This window comes from Pleurodeles waltl, chromosome 10, assembly GCF_031143425.1.
Source record: "Pleurodeles waltl isolate 20211129_DDA chromosome 10, aPleWal1.hap1.20221129, whole genome shotgun sequence".
Lineage (NCBI taxonomy): Eukaryota > Metazoa > Chordata > Amphibia > Caudata > Salamandridae > Pleurodeles > Pleurodeles waltl.
In genome coordinates this window covers 292,889,204-292,909,624 of record NC_090449.1, presented here as the reverse complement: position 1 = coordinate 292,909,624, position 20,421 = coordinate 292,889,204, and the positions used below count along the sequence as shown (strand labels likewise).

The 20,421-nt window shown below is 45.8% G+C and overlaps 1 protein-coding gene across 2 annotated transcripts in view; it reads left to right on the top strand.

Moving 5' to 3' along the window:
• Window positions 1-20,421, top strand: part of LOC138260747 (fibroblast growth factor receptor substrate 2-like) — a 94,182-nt gene that overhangs the window by 52,819 nt on the left and 20,942 nt on the right. For both annotated transcript variants that reach the window (XM_069209218.1, XM_069209217.1), the window contains one exon: window positions 9,879-10,021. In XM_069209218.1, coding sequence (XP_069065319.1) covers window positions 9,879-10,021 — 143 coding nt within the window. The remainder of the gene's footprint in view (window positions 1-9,878; window positions 10,022-20,421) is intronic.

The following is a 20,421-nucleotide window of genomic DNA, read 5'->3' as shown; positions in this document are numbered from 1 at the left end:
AAGGCTAAAACTTTTCACAGTGTAGGTTTAGCTACATTTTCCTTAAGACAAGCCTGCTTATGAATAAAATATTTATTTTCTATCTTCATTTGTGAAAGTACTAGAAAAATAATTAAGCTATTTTCCACTTAACCTAAGTTAACAAAAATCTGATGTCTACATTTTCAATCACATTTTGAAAATTAACCATGAAGCTGCGTCTAATCAAATTAATGAAGTTGAAGCTAAATTACTGACTACTGCTGTTTACTGTGTCAGAATGATTACTGGTTGTATGCAGGTACTGGTTAAAGGTATTTTTTTATCTGAAAGATCACAACAAATGTATTAATGATATTAGAGGGACCTCTATTACTTCAAAAAGAGAAATAAATGATTATTTAAATTGCTCTTGTATGTGGCATATTCTAGTAAAATGATTTAGGTAGAGGTCAAGTGGTATTTTCATCCTAGCCTAATGTGATTAAATATGTCCAACCATCTTTAGATTAACCAATACGTTTAACTAAGTTATTAGCAATGTAAAGTATATAATTTGTCACTAAAAATGAACCAACTGCTCCTGATGATGCCTGCCAGGGACCTGAACTATTAATGTCTGCCACTGCACCAGGACATTTAATATAGCTTACCCCTGCAGAGGTAATGCTGGGTACACTCCAGGATTTAATGCCTGAAGATGGTAGTAGAACAGATCCTTGCTGACAAGCTCTCTGTGTATTCAGCTTGACCCAGCAAGCCATCTAGTGTACAAGGTCCACCAGTTCTTGGGACTTCGTCAAAAGCTTAAAGATGCAGGACAGCTCAACTACAAGTGCTTCATCATGTCTCGAGGCCGTTCCACTAATGGGACCAGTAGCACATGCCACCGAACTATTGCTTTTCCCCCTCAGCAGTTTTGCTCCTAATGTAACACTTGGCTTCCACTGCCCCTGTTTCCTGCTGTCACCCCCTCACACTTTAACCCCGATACAAACATTGGCAATGAACAAAGTACCTGGGAACAGTACCTTCACTGACTACTGCATGACTGGGTGTACCCATCTCACTCTGAATATGCACTCCCTACAAAATGAGTGCCAAAGAAGGATCTGTATCACCTGACTGAATTACTGTCACTGTGTGTGTCCAATTTTAACATCAGTCATGCAGAAATAGCAGTTGTTTCAGTGGACTCCCTCAATTGCAGTGTTCGATTAGTCACATATAGTTGGCAATCAAATAAGCAATGTACGCTTAACTGAAGGGTTGAAGGGTTCCTGAGAACCCTTGAGAATCCTGCTGCATCCTGTGCAATCTTTGCTCTTGTTAACATAAACACCAGAATTACCCTTTACCCTCTGTTTTCATGCTCACATTCTAGCTGGTTTAAATGCTTTGTTATGGAATTTAGGCACCTATATTGCTAATACATTCCTTCCTTCATGCAGGGGACATGGATGTACAGCTTGAATTGTGGCCATAGTATCATTCCTACAGGGTACCTATCAGTGTTTTATGCATCTGTATCTTCCTTCCAAGACCCTTACTAAATAAATAAATGTTGCAAAAATATCATATTACCAGGGTGGAGTGAGGTTGCTAAAGATTAAATATGCCATTAGATGTGGGTGACCCTTCCTCATCCAGTACAACTTGCATACCTATCTATCGTAAGATTTATGACGGGGCCCAAACTGGGTACAACTGCATCTCTATCATATTTTTGTGTGTTTATCTTGTTTTTTGAAGGATATTGAATACGTGCACCTCCATCTCTCCTTTAGTGAAAGGGAGGGGGGGTTAGTACTGGGCCCCATTTGCAGAACCATAGTCCAGCAGGCTAAGGTTATCAGAGGCAGGGCTAGTAGGCCCTCCTTGCCCTGTGACCTTTCTACACCTCTGAATGGGGGTGAAACCCTATCACCAAATTAAAAACAGGAATTACTACTTTACTGAAAGACATAATGGATGGAGTGGGGCTGGCAGGTGTAGTGAGAAGCCCTGCATCCTACAATGAAGGAATACTATCATTCTCATCACCTATAGTATGTTGGACCAGGTCCTATTAACACATGGAGATAATCATACATATGAGAATGTATTATACCTTTGGTGGTTATTGCCTGATCAATCACTGTTATATATCACATACTGGGCGACCACACCATGCACGAATACCAGTGTGGATGTTAAAACCAGACGAATGACAGGGTAGGGCTTTCCTGGATAAGATCAAACGTATGATTAACCCTTACCTTTAAACTAGTTGGAGTGCGACCATCAGCAGGTTGCCAAAATGGAATGTAGTAAAGGTAGTACTGGGGATGGAGAGCATGACTTCCACGTATGGCAATAAATGACCAGAGACTCAGGAAGATTACAGGAACTGGTGGAGGTTAAGAGACACTGGGGCACATGGGATAGATTAGAACAAAATACCATTGACAGAAGCTTTACAGGGAAGGGGCGACCATGGGCAGACTGTTGGAAATGGCCCTTTCTGCACGGCCATCCCCAAACTGTTTGCCTTCCTCCTCCTACTTTTTGCTGGATTTTTGCTTGTTGGCCTTAGTACTCTTTGCACTTTACGACTGCTAACCAGTGCTGAAATGCTTGTGCTCACTCCCCTAAAACATGGTTTGATTGGCATATAACTGATTGGCACATTTATTTTACTTATAAGTGCCTAGTAAAGTGCACACTGTGTACCCAGGGCCTGTAAATTAAATGCTTCTAGTGGGCCTGCAGCACTGATTGTGACCCCCACTTAGGTAGCCTTTTTAGCATGTCTCAGGCCTGTCACTGTAGAGCCTGTATGTGCAGTTGCACTGCCATGTCAGCTTGGCATTTAAAACCCCTTGTCAATCTTTGAACTCCTCTTTTATTGCATATTTCACCCCTAAGGTAGACCCTAGGTAGCTCATAGAGAAGGTTTCTGTGGAATTAAAAGGTAGGACATGTATGTTTTTGTTTTATATGTCCTAGTAGTGAAAAACTCCCAAATTAGTTTTTCACTGCTGTGAGGCATACCCCTCCCATAGGTTAACATTGGGGATTCCTTATTACATTTAATAAGCTATAATTCTGAAATCAACTGAGGTAAATAGATCAGGTTTGGTGTCTATGAACTTGTTATGATAAACCCTTTTCAATGGTAAAGTCAAATTTATCATTACAAATTTGAAAATGCCACTTTTAGAAAGTTGGCATTTTCCTGCAGTTATCCCTCTGTGCTTGCAGCCTGCCTTAGCTCACATGTCTGGGTGTAACTGACAGTTGAGACTTTGTGAAATCACCCCAGATAGTCACACAATATTAGGATTAGCAGAGTCTGAATGGTCTTCCCACTGGCAGGATGGGTTTGGGCGAAGGTGGGCGCAGCCCCACTTGCACCTGAATAGGCTGTGCTCTGCCACCACATAATATGCTTAACAACCCTATACTGTCAGTGCAGCCAGCTAGGTGTCATGGCAGGTGAGGCAGGAAAGTCCTGGAACTCCAAAGAAGCCTTCCCGAAACATCTCACACTTTCTAGAAAGAGGGCACCAGGGTATAAAAATAGGGCTCTCAGACCCACTCATCAGTTCACTACTGGACCTGCAGAAGCACTCTGAGGACTGCCTGCAGCTGTAAACTGCTGTGTACTTTGCCAGACTGCTGCTGTACCTGAAAGGACTGCTTTGCTGCATGGAGTTTGCCTTGAACCTTCAGAAGCCAGCCCTGCTGTGGACCTGTGCATCTTCACCTGCACCCAGTACTTCCAGAAGTGACTCCAGTGGCTTGTTTGCTAGCCTCCTGTTCAGAGCCACAGGGTCATAGCAGGCTCCCATCATCTTTAACCAGCACCTGGGCCCAGCCTGAGTGAAACCTGATTCCCCAAAGGACTTCATCCATTCCTGGAACCTTGGTTGTAGTGCTAAAGATGCTCAGATGGCAATTTCCAAAACTGAGGACTTAGAAAAAAATGTGGCCAAAATGTTCTCTGAGAACCATGAGGAGACCGTTGCCATCCTCCTCGCCTATCCACCTGAGGTGCATCGCCAGTTGGATTACCTCTCAGCTTTTCCCACTATGTTCTTCTCCACAACAGCAAATCCTTTTCAGAGGTCCTTCATGAAAGGGGTATCCACCTCATGGAACTGTCTTAGGCTACAGCCTTCTGCTTCGTCCCGCTGGAGAATTTCTACTTCCATCTCTACCACTAAGTCCAAAAGTAAAAATCTTCACCGTGGCTGCTGGACTCTGTTTTTGTTGTTTTTGTTACTCTGGACACCAGTGCTAAAGTGCAAGTGCTCCTTTACAAAATGTGTATGTAATTGGTTTAGCCATGATTGGCATTTTTGGTTTATTAGTAAGTCCCTAGTACAGTGCACTAGAGGTGCCCAGGGCCTGTAAATCAAATGCTCCTAGTGGGCCTGCAGCACTGGTTGTGCCACCCACATAAGTAGCTCTGTAATCATGTCTCAGACCTGCCACTGCAGTGTCTGTGTGTGCAGTTTTAAACTGTAAATTCGACTTGGCAAGTGTACCCACTTTCCAGGCCTAAACCTTCCCTTTTCTTACATGTAAGGCACCCCTAAGGTAGGCCCTAGGTAGCTCAAGGGGCAAGGTGCACTGTATGGTTAAGGTAGGACATATAGTAATGTATTTTATATGTCCTGACAGTGAAATATTGATAAATTTGTTTTTCACTGTTGCAAGGCCTGTCCCTCTCATAGGTTAACATGGGGGCTACCTTTTAAATCTGATTAAAGTGTAGATTCCCTTTGGGAGCGGATGGACATGTGAAGTTTGGGGTCTCTGAGCTCACAATTTAAAAATACATCTTTTAGTAAAGTTGATTTTAAGATTGTGTGTTTGAAAATGTCACTTTTAGAAAGTGAGCATTTTATTGCTTATACCATTTCTGTGACTCGGCCTGTTTGTGGATTCCCTGTCTGGGTCAGTTTGACAGTTGGGCTGGTTGCACCTCACACTAGACAGTGACACAAAGGGAGCTGGGGTGTAGTCTGCATTTCCTAATGAGCCATCTGTGCTAGGAGGGAGGGAGGAGTAGTCCCTCACACCTGAAAGGGCTGTGCCTGCCCTCACACAATGCAGTCTCCACCCCCCTGGTGAGTGTCTAGGGCCTGGCCTGGACAAGGCAGGATTTCACATTCAAGAGAGACTTTGCTTTGAAGTAGGCCTACTTCAAAGGAGAAATTGGGTATAAGAAGGGCACCCAAAACCACAGACTTTAGAACACTTCTGGAAACCAAGAGGAATCTCTGCCTGGAGAAGAGCTGAAGAGCTGAGGAAGAAGAGCTGCCCTGTCTGTGACTGTGCTTTGTGGAGCTATCCTGCAATTGCTGCTTCTGCCAGAGTAAGATAGCAAAGACTGGACTTTGTGTGCCTTCTATTTTGGGAAGATCTCCAAGGACTTGATTTAGACCTTGCCTCCTGTGTTTGAAGTCTCAGGTACAGCAAAGATTTCTCTCTGCCAGCACCTGGAGTCCCTGGAGAGACTCCTATTCTGCCAAGTGGTGCCCATCCAGTTCCTGGGACCCTGAAAGGGGAAGCTGGCAGCCTAAGAGGAAGAAATCCATGCACAGAACGCCGTGCGGGGAAAAGATCGATGTGACTCCGATCTGCGGCTGGGTAATCGACGCGCCGCCGTCTTCATGTCTGAAAATCGACGCTCACCTGTAATGCGACCGAAGACTCGCCGCACGGATCTGGAGGGACGACGCATAGCATCGCTGACGGAGGCTGGTGAGATCGCAACCCGCACTGCGTGGTTTTCGGATCATCGTGCGGCTGAATTTCCAACGCAAATACCGCTTGGCGTGTAAAAACAACGCAAGGCCTGCCCGGACCCGAGAGTGCTGACCGGATCGACGCATCGCTGTCCTGCAGAGAGAGAAACGGCGCAAGGTCTCGCTTGTGAGTGAAATCGACGCATCGCAAGCCCTTACTGACGCACACTCGCCCGTGCAGGGTTATTTTTGACGCACCCAAGGTACATTTTCACGCTAACAATGTTAGTGTGTGTTTAAAATTACATGAAGGCTCTTTTTGCATTTTTAGTGATAACTTGACTTGTGTATTGTTGATTTTTTTTGTCTATTTGGTCTTGTTTTGTTTAGAAAAATATCTCCTATTTTTCTAAACCCGTTGTGTCATTATGTAGTGTTTTCATTAAGTTACTGTTTGTGTTGGTACAAATACTTTACACCTAGCACCCTGAAGTTAAGCTTACTGCTCGTGCCAAGCTATCAAAGAGGGTAGGCAGGGGTTAGCTGAGGGTGATTCTCTTTTACCCTGACTAGAGTGAGGGTCCTTGCTTGAACAGTGGGTAACCTGACTGTCAACCAAAGACCCCATTTCTAACAATAGTCAACCACAATAATTGCATATTGACATTGTTCATGCATTCCTAGATGAACTTGCACTGCCTAAACTCATATAGGAAAAGAAAGAACGACTAGAAGCTAACTTGGCCACGTGGCTGCAATCAAAAATATGCAGAAATGCCAGGTAGTAATGGCTTCCTGTCTTACCTACATCACAACCGCCTATGTATTCTCTCAACAACAACAAAAAATTAGTGACGGGGAGCATAGATGGACAGAATGACAAAATACTCAAGCATACCTTGGCCAAGGCCATAATCAGATTGGTGCCATAAACTGACACAGACCCAACTGACTGTGCATCATATCACCCACTATCAAAGATAAAAAGTGATATTAAGCAGATACATTAATGAAAGAGGTGGAGGGCCTTGTGCTTTCTGACCTATGTGGTTTTGTACTGCACTACCCAGAATTAAAGAAAAATCACAAATGAGAAATACTACAGTCTAGGGGTTCTTGACATAGAGAAAGCCTTCAACACAATTGTGTGGATAGATATGTTGCAATTTGACATGGCTGGGGTTTAGACCAGGGCTTCTTTCCCATTTTAAGTAACAATCCACTCATTCAATAGATAGAATGAAGACTGGCCAGGCAATATTGGACAGATGGGAGGTAAAGAGACTAACAAGACAGGGCTGCCTTCTCTAACACTTGCTGTTTGCCATGGTGATGGATTCACCAATTTGCAGATTGAGGTCAGTGCTGAGAGTGGGCTGTCACAGTAGGCGCACACATACCCACAAATTCTCACTCAAATTTACACTCAAACTCACTCAAATGGCCTCTGGACACACACACATCACAAATGACTGTGCCAACTGAAGGAGTCAATGACTGTCCTATGAGAACTAGAATGCTTCAGGTTTGGGGTGGGGCTCTGCATTAGCTGGTAAAAATAAAAGAATGTTTGATTAAGACAGCGCAAGAGATGTACCTGGTGTGGTAAGCGTGCTGATAAACTGAGAGATTCCAAGACCTTGATATTCAGGTAGCACACACTGGAGAAGCAGTAACAGTACAATATGGGCAGGGTGCTGTCGAGTCTGTAGATGCTGAATGCACTTTTGGAACACCTTACCCTTTTCCATTAAGAAGCGAGTATCACACACCACAATGGTACTTTTGCCCAGATGATACTCATGCAAAATTTGATTTGTCTGCTGCCGACAAATACTGATCCCAAATTCAGAGAAACTATTAGTCTACTTCTTATGGCTTGGGAAACACAACTTGAAACATTTGAAAATAATGAAACATAAATGGGAGGGCTGGGATTGAAATTGACTGACATGGAGGCATTATACATAGCCTCACAAACCCATAATGCAGCTGGATTGCTGGGGATTGTGGAGAATTAGGAAACCAGACTATTGGAAGGGACACCTTAACAAATTTTGTTACAAGAGTTACTTGTGATCGGAGTTGGTTCATCAACTGAATACACCTATACAATTAAACACATAGGGAGCATTTAGGAGAAAGGGGTGAGGAAGGTGATGGGGAAAAAACCTCAATTTGTGCCAGAAATTGATATAGAAGCTTAAAGCCATTCAGACGTATCAGCCAGGACATGGTGGTGTCAAAATGGAGAATAGAAGCAAAGCAGTTTCAATCCATACCCCAGTAATACTTTTGCTACCTTCTCTGACTGTTTGGGCAGTAATTCCAATACGGCAAACTGTTGCAGGTGGCAGGGAAATCTCCACTGAATTTCCAGAGGTCCTATGGGCCACGAACCCTAAGTAGACATGCTTGAACTGATAAAAGGAGGACGACTAGTATTCCACCTATTGAGAGCATTAAAAGCTGGTAAAGAAAGGGAAATCCTGGGCATTAAAGAGCAGTGGAAAGTGGACTTCCACTACAGATTGACAAAGACTGCGAACTGGTGTGCTTTAAGCCAGGAAAATACTGAGCAAGGTCAGGTTGTAGGAAGCAAGATGGGAGAACAGAAGACCTAAAGGTTATTCCGGTCAGCTGGAAGATGATGTTGTCAAACTTGCCAACCTTAAGATCATTTTCAACATGTGATTGTGCACAGAAGGAGTGTGGCCTTGGCACTATGTGTGGGCCATGGCATGTGGGGCTTTGGGTACCCTGTTCTGCCCATAAGCCCCCACTGGCCACCCTTCCCTACCCGCCTCAGCAAGAATGTCTCATCTGAAGCCACCTCCCAAGTACTGGAAGGTTTTAAATGGAGCTCCACTGGGCAAAACAGACTCCCCTTTGCTGGAAACCTGTTCTGTGAAAGGGTTTCTAGTTCACCATGTTGTAGTGCCTCTTCGCCGGGTTGCCCTGTGATGAGGTGGGAAACCAAGGGTCAAACAACAGCACCATGAAATGCAAACTTATCCAGTTTACATAAACGTGTTTGTACTAAATTATTGTTGCACAATTGAATGCCAAGATTCTGTTGATGAAGTATGACCTAACAACTGTGAAACATGGTTCATTGTACCGTTTTCAAAAATGTATATCTATGTAGAAAAATAACCCTAGTTTCACCTAATAAACTTTAAATGCATATTTGAATAAAACTATGTGAAGCGTAGTATAGCTAAATGTCGACTCCAGTGAATCCAGTATTCATGTAGGTAACTTCGACAGCAAACATGGTACTTGGGCTAGCCAAAGAGATTTAATCAGCCCTAGTCAACAGACCTGATCAAGTGTGTTCATCATTACTAATGCTGGATCATGATGAGGAATGGGTCTGAACTGATCTTCTAAGGAGAAATAACACACCAAACACGCGCCCAATATTGGATGGATGATTGCATAGCGGAAGTGTCCTTCAACATAAACTTATCTGGTTGTATTGTGTTCCAAATAGCACTAATGTCGAACTCCTGTGGGCTCCACAAATAACAGCTACCTTGACCTCTGTTGGTCTAGTTTTTTTGAAGATCATGGTCCCCACAAGAGAGAAATCGGGCTTGCATCTTAGATGGGGATTTGACTTCTCTCACAGAAGCCTAGCTCCACTCACTCCCTCTCTTAATATTCAGTCCTTCATAAGATAATGCTGATTGCGGACCGTTCGCTTGGGAATTCTTATCTCTAGTACCATATAGTGTTAAGGGGGATACTAGGGTCGTGGGAATAGGGAGGTCAGTGTTATGGAGAAGCTGTTTCAGAAGTGTCAGACATCCGTGCATATGATCTGTAGGGGATGCATGTGTACTAATGCTCTCTACGAATTTCATGTTATGTATGTTTTTCAAAAATAAACCTACATTTCACATAAGCACAGACCAATCAAAGACAACAGTTATCAAAGTGACAAAATGCGTGGGTGCTAGTGTAAAGCACACCTAGCCCCACTAATGTAATTAAAATATTCATTTGTAATGATCATTTAAAAGTGCAAACTTTAACAGAGATTAAGCTGAAAGTACATACGTTAATTGTTACATGTACTGTAGTATTTATTGTCTCTCCATTTGTCTCCTGTCCCCAAATTGTCATTCCTCATTTCATCCCGATTTTGTTTCTCAGCTACACCGGTTCCAGTAACAAGATTACCGTATCGATCTGGGAAGTATCCCTCCTTTGCTAATGCTGCCTCGTCCAGAAGGCCTGAACCAATTGGAGGGGAAAATCGTTCAGCATCTTCCTTACTGAGGTCCCCCATCTCACAAGTAAGTGAAGTACACCTTTATGACTAATGCCTGTCTTGGTAATGTTCCTAGTACTCTACAAGCACCCTAGTTGCAGTAACCCCACTGGGAAAAATCGCCAAGCAGGAATTCAATGCTTGAATTTCAGTAGAGAAAAACTACTGGTCTGGTTACATTTCACTAGGCTGTCTTGTCGGGTCATGGCCAGCATTTTCTTCCACCGGATTTGTGCCTCCTTTGACACTGTACATGTGTTGTGGTTTACTTTTCTATTTATAGAGCAGGTTCTACTTGTGTGTGTGTGTGTGTGTTTTCCTCCCCTACTAAAGGATGTCAGGCCCTCTTGATGAAGAATAGGAAATACATCAGAACTCCATGTTCTAGAGAGTAATGACCCTTTCATACCATTTCCACCTCAGTCTTTCCCTTAAGATCTGAAATGAGATGCAGAAGAAAGCTTGCACCCCTTATCTCTGATTAGAACATTGGAATGTTGAGAGCTCCATTGAAGACAGTGGAGTAGCTCCGGACTTATTTTGGCTGGTATAAGTCAGGCACACCAACATTCCAATCTTTGTCTTCATGCATCTCCCTTTGAATTTACAACATTCTACCCTTAGTGGGTAGAATGTTCCAATAGTCTTATAGCCCTTCTGTCTCAGACTATACTGGTTGCATTCCTCCTCGTTATAGACCTTTGCCTGCAGCTCAGGCCTATAACTGTGGTTCAGGGCCTTTAATGACTGGTATAGCCCTTTACAGTGAGCTATAAGGCTAGGTTGGTCCCATCTAGGGGTAGACTTCAACTTTGGAATGGCCCTTTGTCCTAGTGATGAAAGGCGAGTAATGGAGATTTCATTTTGTTGGAATATTTATTTAAGTGGCTATGGTATCAGATAGACATTTGTCAGCAGGATTTTTGATTTGAGAGGCTTTCTTTTCTGTGATTTTGGAGTCTTTGGTCCTCTGAACATGACCATTCCTAGCACAACCCGCTAATGGGTCATGTATAAGGGTAATGCTTAGCTTCTCTGAGGAAGCTTCCTCCATTGTGTATGCTCCTGTTTCTCTAGAGGAAGTGATCACAGTCCCAGCTCCCAGCGTTGCTTCTGGTTGGCAACTGCACTCTGTCACCATCGGACCACCCACTGTTATCGTTCTCCAGCCCTCACAACACTGCCACATCCAGCGAGGCTCTAGACTATTATCCACCTACTACACCTAGAGCCACTGCTGCACAGGGAACGGTTGATGCCCTTCTGCGTCTACCCTCCTTTTTTATGATCTAGTATGACTGCACAGCTGTCGGCAGACAATTATGTGTGCTTTACTAGAAAGGGTTTTTGGCTCTGCCCACATGTTGGGAGCTAGGAGTACATGTTTTGATTTGACAGACGGTGTGTGCTCACTCAAATAAGTGCTTGCCCTCCACACAGTCGTGATCATTTAGTTTAATTATCCAGCTTCCTAAAGTGGAACTTTCAGGGCCACACACACATGACGTTCTGCTGTTAAAGTGACTTAGATAGATATCTAGACAACGTATGGTGTTATTCTTTGGCAGCAGCACAGATTGGAGGTGGGCAGTCATTAACCTACATGGATGTTTAGGTCTGGCATGATAGTGCATTCACAAACCTTGCCTATTAACATTGCTGATGCTTGTTGCATCCATCCAGATTGTATTAGCTGGTTTCCTTGGTCTCCCAGATTCAATTAGTTTTTTATGGAATCTCAGATAAATTAAATTAGGACTTTCTTTTTGGACCCCAGCTTCCGGAAATTGGTCTCTTTGCTCCAGGAAATCTAACATTCAATGTGGCTTAATCAAATAGCATATTCTCAGCCTTGTTACGTGAAAGGGCCCGGGGCTGCCCATTGCTGCCTGGGTGTGAGCCGGGGCTGGTGTGGAGGTGGCCTGGGGACCTCAATGGTGAGTGATAGGTTCCTATCCTGGGGGTGTCCTGGGCATTCTGCATCTGTTCTACTATGACTTTAATGACGGCCCTCTCCTGGGACACAGGAGAGGATCTGGGCATCCCCCATGTTTCCACTGTCCTGTGGCAGATGTTGACTGCTTTATCCTGCTGGCAGGAGTGCCATCCCTGTGTCACGTTCAGCTGTGGAAGATGAAACTGGCATTAATCATGACTGCTGATGCTGCCCGAGGCGTCATCCTGACCTCCCTGGGTAAATAGGTCAGTCTCAAGCGGCCCAAAACAACCTAATGGATCTTTGACAAGGGTGGAGCCCCTACAGTGGAGTAGTTGCTGCTGTGCCCTCCAGAGTGTGGTGTGTTATATGGTGGCTCATGGTCTGGCTGCCATGGTGTCTAGTCTGGCGTCTGGATAACGACATCTGAAGAATCTTCATCAGCATCCCAACAAAGGACCCACCAATTCCCGGCTGGTGTGCTTCTTGGTCTCCGATGTTTCATATCTAGCTATGGGCTGAGATAAACATCTTGTGCCCCAGGCACAGATTAAGATGGACAGGTTCTTTGCCCCAGGGCCAGAGATGACCAAGCCTAATGGAGATGGAGCATCATCCCAATGCTGCCCAAAGCCCATGGATACCAGTGCCATGTTTATGTACGGGACTGGGGAGATGGGGGTCTTTGTGGCCCACTGAGACGAGATCTGAGAAATGTGGTTGACAGGTTTGGGAAAACTAAGGGGCCAATCTCTGAGTTAGAAGATTCTGTACATGACCTCAAAGCCATTGCTGCCCACCTTAAACTGTAAACTAAAGGAGCATACAAATGACACTGAAAACTGCACAAGAAGGAACAACCTGCATTTTATAGTGTTTCTTGCAAGATCAGAGGGTTCTTCCTCCGAGAAATTTCTTGAGCAGTGGATCTCTTGAATGCCAGTGGAGAAACTTTCATACTGGTTTATTATCGAATGAGCACATGGATTTCTGGCTCCTCCACGTCCCATGATTACTACGATCTTTAACTATAGGGACAAGATTGAAATGCTTAGGGTGGCCAGGGACAAATAGACGCTTATGTGCCAATTCACAAAGATCATGTTATTTTCCGACTATACCTGACAAGTGCAGTAGCAACTTACATTCTTTGAAATTGTCAAACAAAAGCTGCTGGCCCTCAAACAACAATATATGCTTATAATTCCTGCCAGGCTCCTGGTCTTTCATGCATCCAAGTCTTCCTTCAACACTCTGGAGGCAGCTTGGGACTGGGCAGTGGAACAAGGGCCCCCTTCTCAGGAAATCATAGGCCACAGAGTCAATGGTCTAGATTGAGCCTGATCCCCGAGACACAACAGGCTCAAGGGCTCCCAAATGGAGGTAAGCACCCCCAAGCGGCGGTCTCACTGCACCAAATAAAGACATGAACTCATTGCTGCAGTCTGTATTCAGTTACCTCCCAGTGACCGCAGCTACTGGATAGTGGGAAGTGGGGGGGTTCTCCCTCTGGTGTGCAGAAGTTAAGAATGCTATGTCGGTTACTGACCTATACTTTACTTTTTTAACCTGCAAGCAACACCTTATCCTCACATGATGATCTAGTCTCGGAGAGTGGGGAGGGCTATGGGATTATTGTAGCTTCATCTGATTCAGGTTAAGAACACTAAATTAAAGTTGGGGTGACAGGTGCTTCTGAGGTTGAATGGTTTGGTGAGTGGTAGTTGTGGAGTAGACGGTTGGGGCATTTGGCTCTGACTGATTCTTACAGTTGTGCATGCTTTCAATGCAGTGCAGCTCAGAAACATATTTTTCTACAGGTGGGAGTGGCTTGCATGACCAAGATGGTGGACACAATCTAGCTCTGCTCTGCTACGGTACCCCATTTAGCCATCTAAACTCCTGATTTTTGACAGCCATTGGCAACTGAAACCACAACACCTGCACTCCTGGTGACATCCTGCACCGGAGGAGGTGCTCCATTTGCCGCTGCAGCCGTTGGCAGTGTGTCAGGACTCAGTCGCCCTACTACCACTGACACTGGATCTCGAGGCCTATATCTGCTGTGACGGTACAGCCCTGCATCTGCCTATGCTGCGTTCTCCAGTGGACAGCTGCTCCCTGCAGGGTCCTGGCCTGGGCTTTTGCAGCAACATTGTGGGACCAAGGGAACCACAACCACGAGCAGCAGCCCTTGGCCATGACTCAGAGTCTCGGTAAGTCCTGTGCTCCAATAGGGGGCTGCCCAAAATGTTGCTGCCCCCTGACACACGCAGCCCTGCGCTTACTGTTCTGCCGTGTCTGCCGGCCCAGCTTGCCTTGATTATGCCCCTGCTATAAGCGACCTGCTACAGAGGAATGGAGACCTGAGCAGCGTGTGGTCTGCTGCAGACTGTACTCTTGTCCCAACTTGAAATCTGGCTCACTTTTGGAAAAATCAGAGGCAGAGTGGCCTCTCCCTAGCTCTTATGCCTCCTCAACACATCGCTGTAGAGAGCTGCTGTGGGGCTCTGAAGAACACAGTACTCACCTGGCGACACATGTTGAGCAAGTCAGCGACTGGGAGAGACTTTAGTACCACCCCCCTTACTTCCCTTGGACAGTGCTGCTGATGCACCTCTGGCTGTGCTTCCTTATGATCGACACAACAGGCAGTTGACTGAGCCTCAAAGCTACTCTGTCTGTCTGAACTTACCTGTGTGCACTATACGACCAAGGGCAAAGGGGGGGGCAGTGCTTGGGAATGACAAAATTCCCCCCGACCACCGCTGAGGAGGGCTCCTCTATCTGCTGATGCCACATCTACATTGTGCAATACCTGTATTGACCTTTTCCCCCTGGAGCATTGTACCACCATATGGCAACCCCGACAGAGAGGAGCACATGTAATTCTCATGAATGTAGCCTCCCTGCTCTTTCAGCTTCTGACTGAATCTGTGCCCTTGCTGTAGTGCACCACTACCCGTATACACCTGGACACACTGGCCTGCAGATTCTGCAGGGGTTGACAGGCATCAGCAAGCGGGCCCTCTGGTGTAGTGACCTGGACTTTCCTCCTGGAGCTTGAACAGCTACTGCACTACCATGGGACGCTTATATTTGGGTACCCAGACTATGCCTTCGCTTCCGTCTACTGCTAGCGGCATGGCGTCTGGCAGCCCTGATCACTCTGACCTCCCTGGCCATACCCCGTGCATCGGGGTCAAACTTGACATAGTCCTGGAAGCCATTCCCTAGAAAGCACCCGGGCTTCTCCTTAAACAAGACTGACAATGTAGCAGCGGATTTCACACAAATCACCGCAAACTAGCTGATGAGGCTCATGCTGCAGAACAAACCATTGCTCAACTTCAGCTGGGATCCCAGAAAATGGAATAATCCCTCTAAACACTTGTCGACCAGGTTCATGCCCTGGAGTGCAGGGAGGAGGAGGAGGATGTGGAGGGCAATTCCTGGAGGAACAATATCTGCATGGTTGGCCTCCATGAGGGTGCTGAGGGGCAAGACTCTGTCTCCTACGTTGAGTGCTGGCTGCGAGATTTCCTACCTTTTTAAGAATGTCTTTCAGTTCTTCTCAATTGAAAGGGCCCACTGCGTCCCCGTGTGAAAACCTCACCCGGTTCTAAACCCAGACCATTGTTGTTCCACTTGCTTTATTACTGTGATCAACACTCGGAAACTCAAAGACATTGTCATTGATAATGCCTGCATTTATGTTTTTTATGTTTTTCCAGACTACACTGTGGTGGTGCAATGATAGAGGAACTCCTTTTTGGCTGTCATTTGTCACTTCTGTGAACTGGAACTTCGATACTCACTCTTGTTCTCAGGCTGCCTAAGAGTAGTTGCCGATGGGGCAACAATTTATTTTGACTCCCTGGGGAATGTCTGGTATTAGCTGGAATCATCTGAACTAGGAACCACTTGCCAGTCTCAATCGGAGACAGCAGTGTGGTGTTGCCGGGACCCACCACCTGGGATGCTGCCAGCAGCCAAGATGCTCACCTCGGCCCAAAGTTGCCACCAACTTGGAGCAGGTCATACTGAAAGACACTGTGCTTTGCAGATAGCAGCCACAATTTGAGAGACTACCCAAAACTCAGATCTTGATGATGACTATCAAATCCTCGAGTGATGCCAACTCTTCTGCTACTTGGCCCTCTGGGATGGACTCAACGATCCCAACCGATGTCACTCCGCTGATGACATTATTTGACCTATATTACACAACTCGGTGATAGTCCATGTGATAGGTTTACACAGTCTATTGCCTCTTGTTGTTTAACCTGCACTTCTTCAAACCTGTTTTCCTTTGCAGGTGATGCTTTGATGTATGTTTTAGCATGTCTCTATCATGCATTACTGATGCCGTGTTCTTGCTCTGGGCCTCGCCACTGCACCCACCTGACTGTGTTGGTTACCTACCACGGGATAGAGCCCACTGTATGGGGTTACCCTATCTTTGGTTGCTGCACCTTCCTCCCTCACCCCCTTCTTTGTTCGATTTGCCAGTTTTTGGCACAAGCTGTTTGATACTTTGGGCAGATACATGTTGTCCCTCTGCTCTAATTGTATTCACCGTTCTTTCTTGGTTCTCATTTTCATTGCATTTCTATGTACTGGGAGACCCTACCACGGCGCACATATGACACTAGCATTGCTCACACGTTGGTCTCCCGCTCTGTATGGAGTAGCAAACCATCATACCCTCTTCCATCGACAACATGACCCACACTTAAGTTATCACCTGGAATGTGCTGGAAATGCACACCCCTCGCACCGTTATGCCGGTTACTCTTATCCTAAACGTCCACTCACATTGCATTATTTGAAGAAAAGCATATAACACTTATTGAAGCAACAAAGCTATAGAAGCAGTAACGTGGCCAGCAGTTTGCCACTAACGTTTACTCCTTTACCCAGGGCATACTGATTTGAATTAAATCCAGTGTCTCCCTCACAATGGAAATGTTTTAGTGGACTAAGAGGATAGTTATGTTTTCATTAAGGTCCACCTAGACGGCTGTTATATCCTCATAGGCAATATATATGCCCCCCACCACAGACCACATCTTGTTCCTCCGTAGCTTATCTGGGACACCCTCCCGCTGGAGTGAGGTCCCGTTTCTTATAGATAGTGACTTCAACTGTCTTGAACACAGATCTAGATCATTCATTTCCTCCACTGCCTCACACAGCCGCCGCCTCCGACGTCCAGACATTACATGATTGGCTTCAACACTGGCAATTAGTTGACATTCGGTGTCTGCATAATACCGACACCAAAGTGTACTCCTTTTTCTCTTCCCCATCCCATCCACGTGTTAGGATTGACCGATTGGTCGGAACGACTAACTTGCTTCCCTCTGTCACACACATTAATTATTTAGGCTGCCCCCATTCTGATCATAACCCTCAGTACTTGGAGCTCATATGGGGCACAGACCCTATCCCCATTGCCACCTGTCACTTGCAGACAACAGTGTTGGAAGATCCCCCATCCGTGTTTCACTCAGCTTCGATATTAAGGATTATTTTGAATCTAATAGTGACATGGCAGCCACCAGACTGATTGGGTGAAATGCATTTAAGGTGACAATAAGAGGCCATTGCTTAGAGGTCAATTGGAGCATGCCCTAATATCTTGATAAGGAATAACTCCAAATCAAATGCAAGCTCTTAGACCACAAAATCCAGATGACATGCGATGTGCCAAATACTCGCTTCTTGGTAGTGGCACAACACGAACACGCTTCATTGTTGGAAAGGCTGCATTGTCTTAATTATGTTGCTCACTCAACTATGACCCACACTGCAGCCGATAAATCTAGCTCGTTGCTGGCATGGCTAGTACATCAAGACCAGCTGTGACATCCTATCGTGACACTGTGATCTGCCTGTGGCACTCTGCTACATACCCAGCGAGACGTACATGATGAGCTGACACATTACTACACCTAGTTATACCAAACAATGTCCAATGCCACTCTGGAAGATTTTTATTCCTTCCTCTCTAATGTGCCCCTGCTTCACATTACGCCATACCAACTAAAAGAACTTGATGACCTCATAACACTATTTGAAGTACAGGAAGCCATTCGAGCCCTTGCCACAGGCAGGACCTCAGACCCAGATGTCCTACCTGCTGAATTTTACAAAGCTTATGCCCCACTCCTGGCCCCTCACCTTTTAAACACTATATGAAGAGGTCTTAGCAGCCTTCTGCCTCCCTTCGCAAAGCGCTGCTTATTTCCCTTCCCAAGCCAGGCAGAGACCTTACTGGATTAGGCTCATACTGACTTTTGGTGCTGCTTAATATGATCTATAAAGTTCTGGCTAAGGCCCTAGTGGACTGGCTGGTGCCCCTGGTCGAGCACTGGTCCACCGAGACCAGAATAGGTTTGTCCCAGTCTGCAATATCTCCCTTAACCTCAGGTGAATATTTTTCACATTATGGTATATGCCCCATGTCATTGGCCCCAAGCTAGCTGCCTAGTGTTGGATCTTGAGAAGGTCTTTGAGTCTTTGGAATGGGCCTTCCTATTTGCAACTTTGCTGTGTCATAATATTGGGAACCGCTTCATTCAATTGGTAAAATTGTTATACACTGCCACTAGCCAGGGCCAAGCGGGTCCCTCATCTCTTAGCCAATTCAGAATGATATAGGCACTCGCCAGTGTTGCCCGCTCTCCCCTCCGTTATTGCCCCTGGCAGTTGAGCCACTTGCACTGGCCCTTCATGAGCAGAGTGGTGAATGGGGCATCCTCTGAGGTAATGGCATTCATTCCATTTCTCTTTATACAGATGATCTGCTCCTTTATTTTAGAGATGTGCACTTTATCCCTGCCACAGACGCCCTAACACTCAACACTTTTGCTGACCTTTCTAGCCTGAAGGTCAAGTGGGCTAAGTCCTTCCTGTTCTACTTTACACCTAAGCTGCCAAACCTAGACCTCAACCTCAAAGGAGACCAGATAACTTGACAACCCATTATTTCCCAATATTTGGGCATCTGGTTGTATCACTGACTAATGGACCGATTCAATGGCAATCTCAGGTAGTATACTACATCCCTGAAGGCTCAGGTGGCCTTCTGGCAGATGCTGACATTGTTGGTGCTGAGACTTATAGCCCTCCTCAAGATGGTTGCACTTCCCCACCTCATATTGTTTTGCCAACCTTCCCCTCTATGTTTCAACACCTTTCGTGCTCCTTCAAGTAATCAACAAGGACATTTATCTGTAAAAATTCACGGTGCCAAGTGTCACTCTTGAAGCTTTATTGCCTACTGATCGGGGTGGTCTCGCTGTGACAAACCTCAAGCATTACTACCTTGCATCTCAACTGCAGTGGGTGTCCAGAAGGCTGGCAGGCTTGCAACTAGCTGACACTGCCACAATGTTGCCTGCCTGGACCCTTCCCATCACCCTCCACCTGTTCCACAATTGCTCCAGGGCACCAGCACCTGGTCTCACTCTTCTGAGAGTGGCATACCGCTTCTTCCTCTGATGTCTTTGCATCACAGGATTATCGATTCCCTATGCTCCGGCGATGGCTTTGCTTGGTATACCCAGGGGACACAGCATCACGTCGTCGGTGGAGCTGGGTGCTTGGCACGCAGTGGATCTTTACACCCTATTGGACCTTTATCCCAATAGAACTCTCCTCCCATATGAGTCCCCGACGGAAGATGAGGGTCTGCCCCCGGGGCAACTTTCTCTTCTACAACTCCCTGATTAGGGCACTGGGATCACGTGGGATGACATGGCATAAGTGGTCCACCCTACTGGAAAGCCCAGTATGAATTCTTCATAATGCTGGTTTCAGACTTATCCAATTTTACATTAGCCACAGAACCTATCTTAACCCTGCCATAATTAACCGCTATTTCTGTTGTACTGATGCTGCCTGCCCTCGATGTCAGTTGATTGATGGTGTGACCCTGTCCGTCCCTCCATTGATTCTGGCTTGGTGTCATGCTACACTTATCCACTTGCACAGGGCATCCTGCACTACATACGTGGGAAGCATGCCTCCTTGGTCTCTACCTTAGGGATAAAAAGCACAGGGCCACTTCCCGCTTCCTTGACTTGGGATTCCTGATAGCCAAGCGTCTCATTACCTGTATCTCTTGCAGCCTGGACCCAGTCTCTTCCCACATGGGCCCAGGCAAGGTGTCACCCTGCACAGGGAGGACAATTTGGGGCAGTACCAATCAGTTGGGACGCAAAATCTCCAGACTGCCTTACAACATGCCACCGATGGCCAAGTTGTGTATTAGTCGAGGGGGTGGAGGTAGACAACAGAAAACACATTTAGCCACGCGGAATTTATAGGGAATGCTGCCTCCCACCGTACATTCTATTCCTGAGACCAGAATTGTTGCTTTGCCTTGTTTAATCGTGTTCTCCTGTCTCATTACAATGCTTGTCGTTGTGTGGTGTGGATGGGCCCAGGTTTCTTCGACTGTTGTTTCATCTTAAAATTGG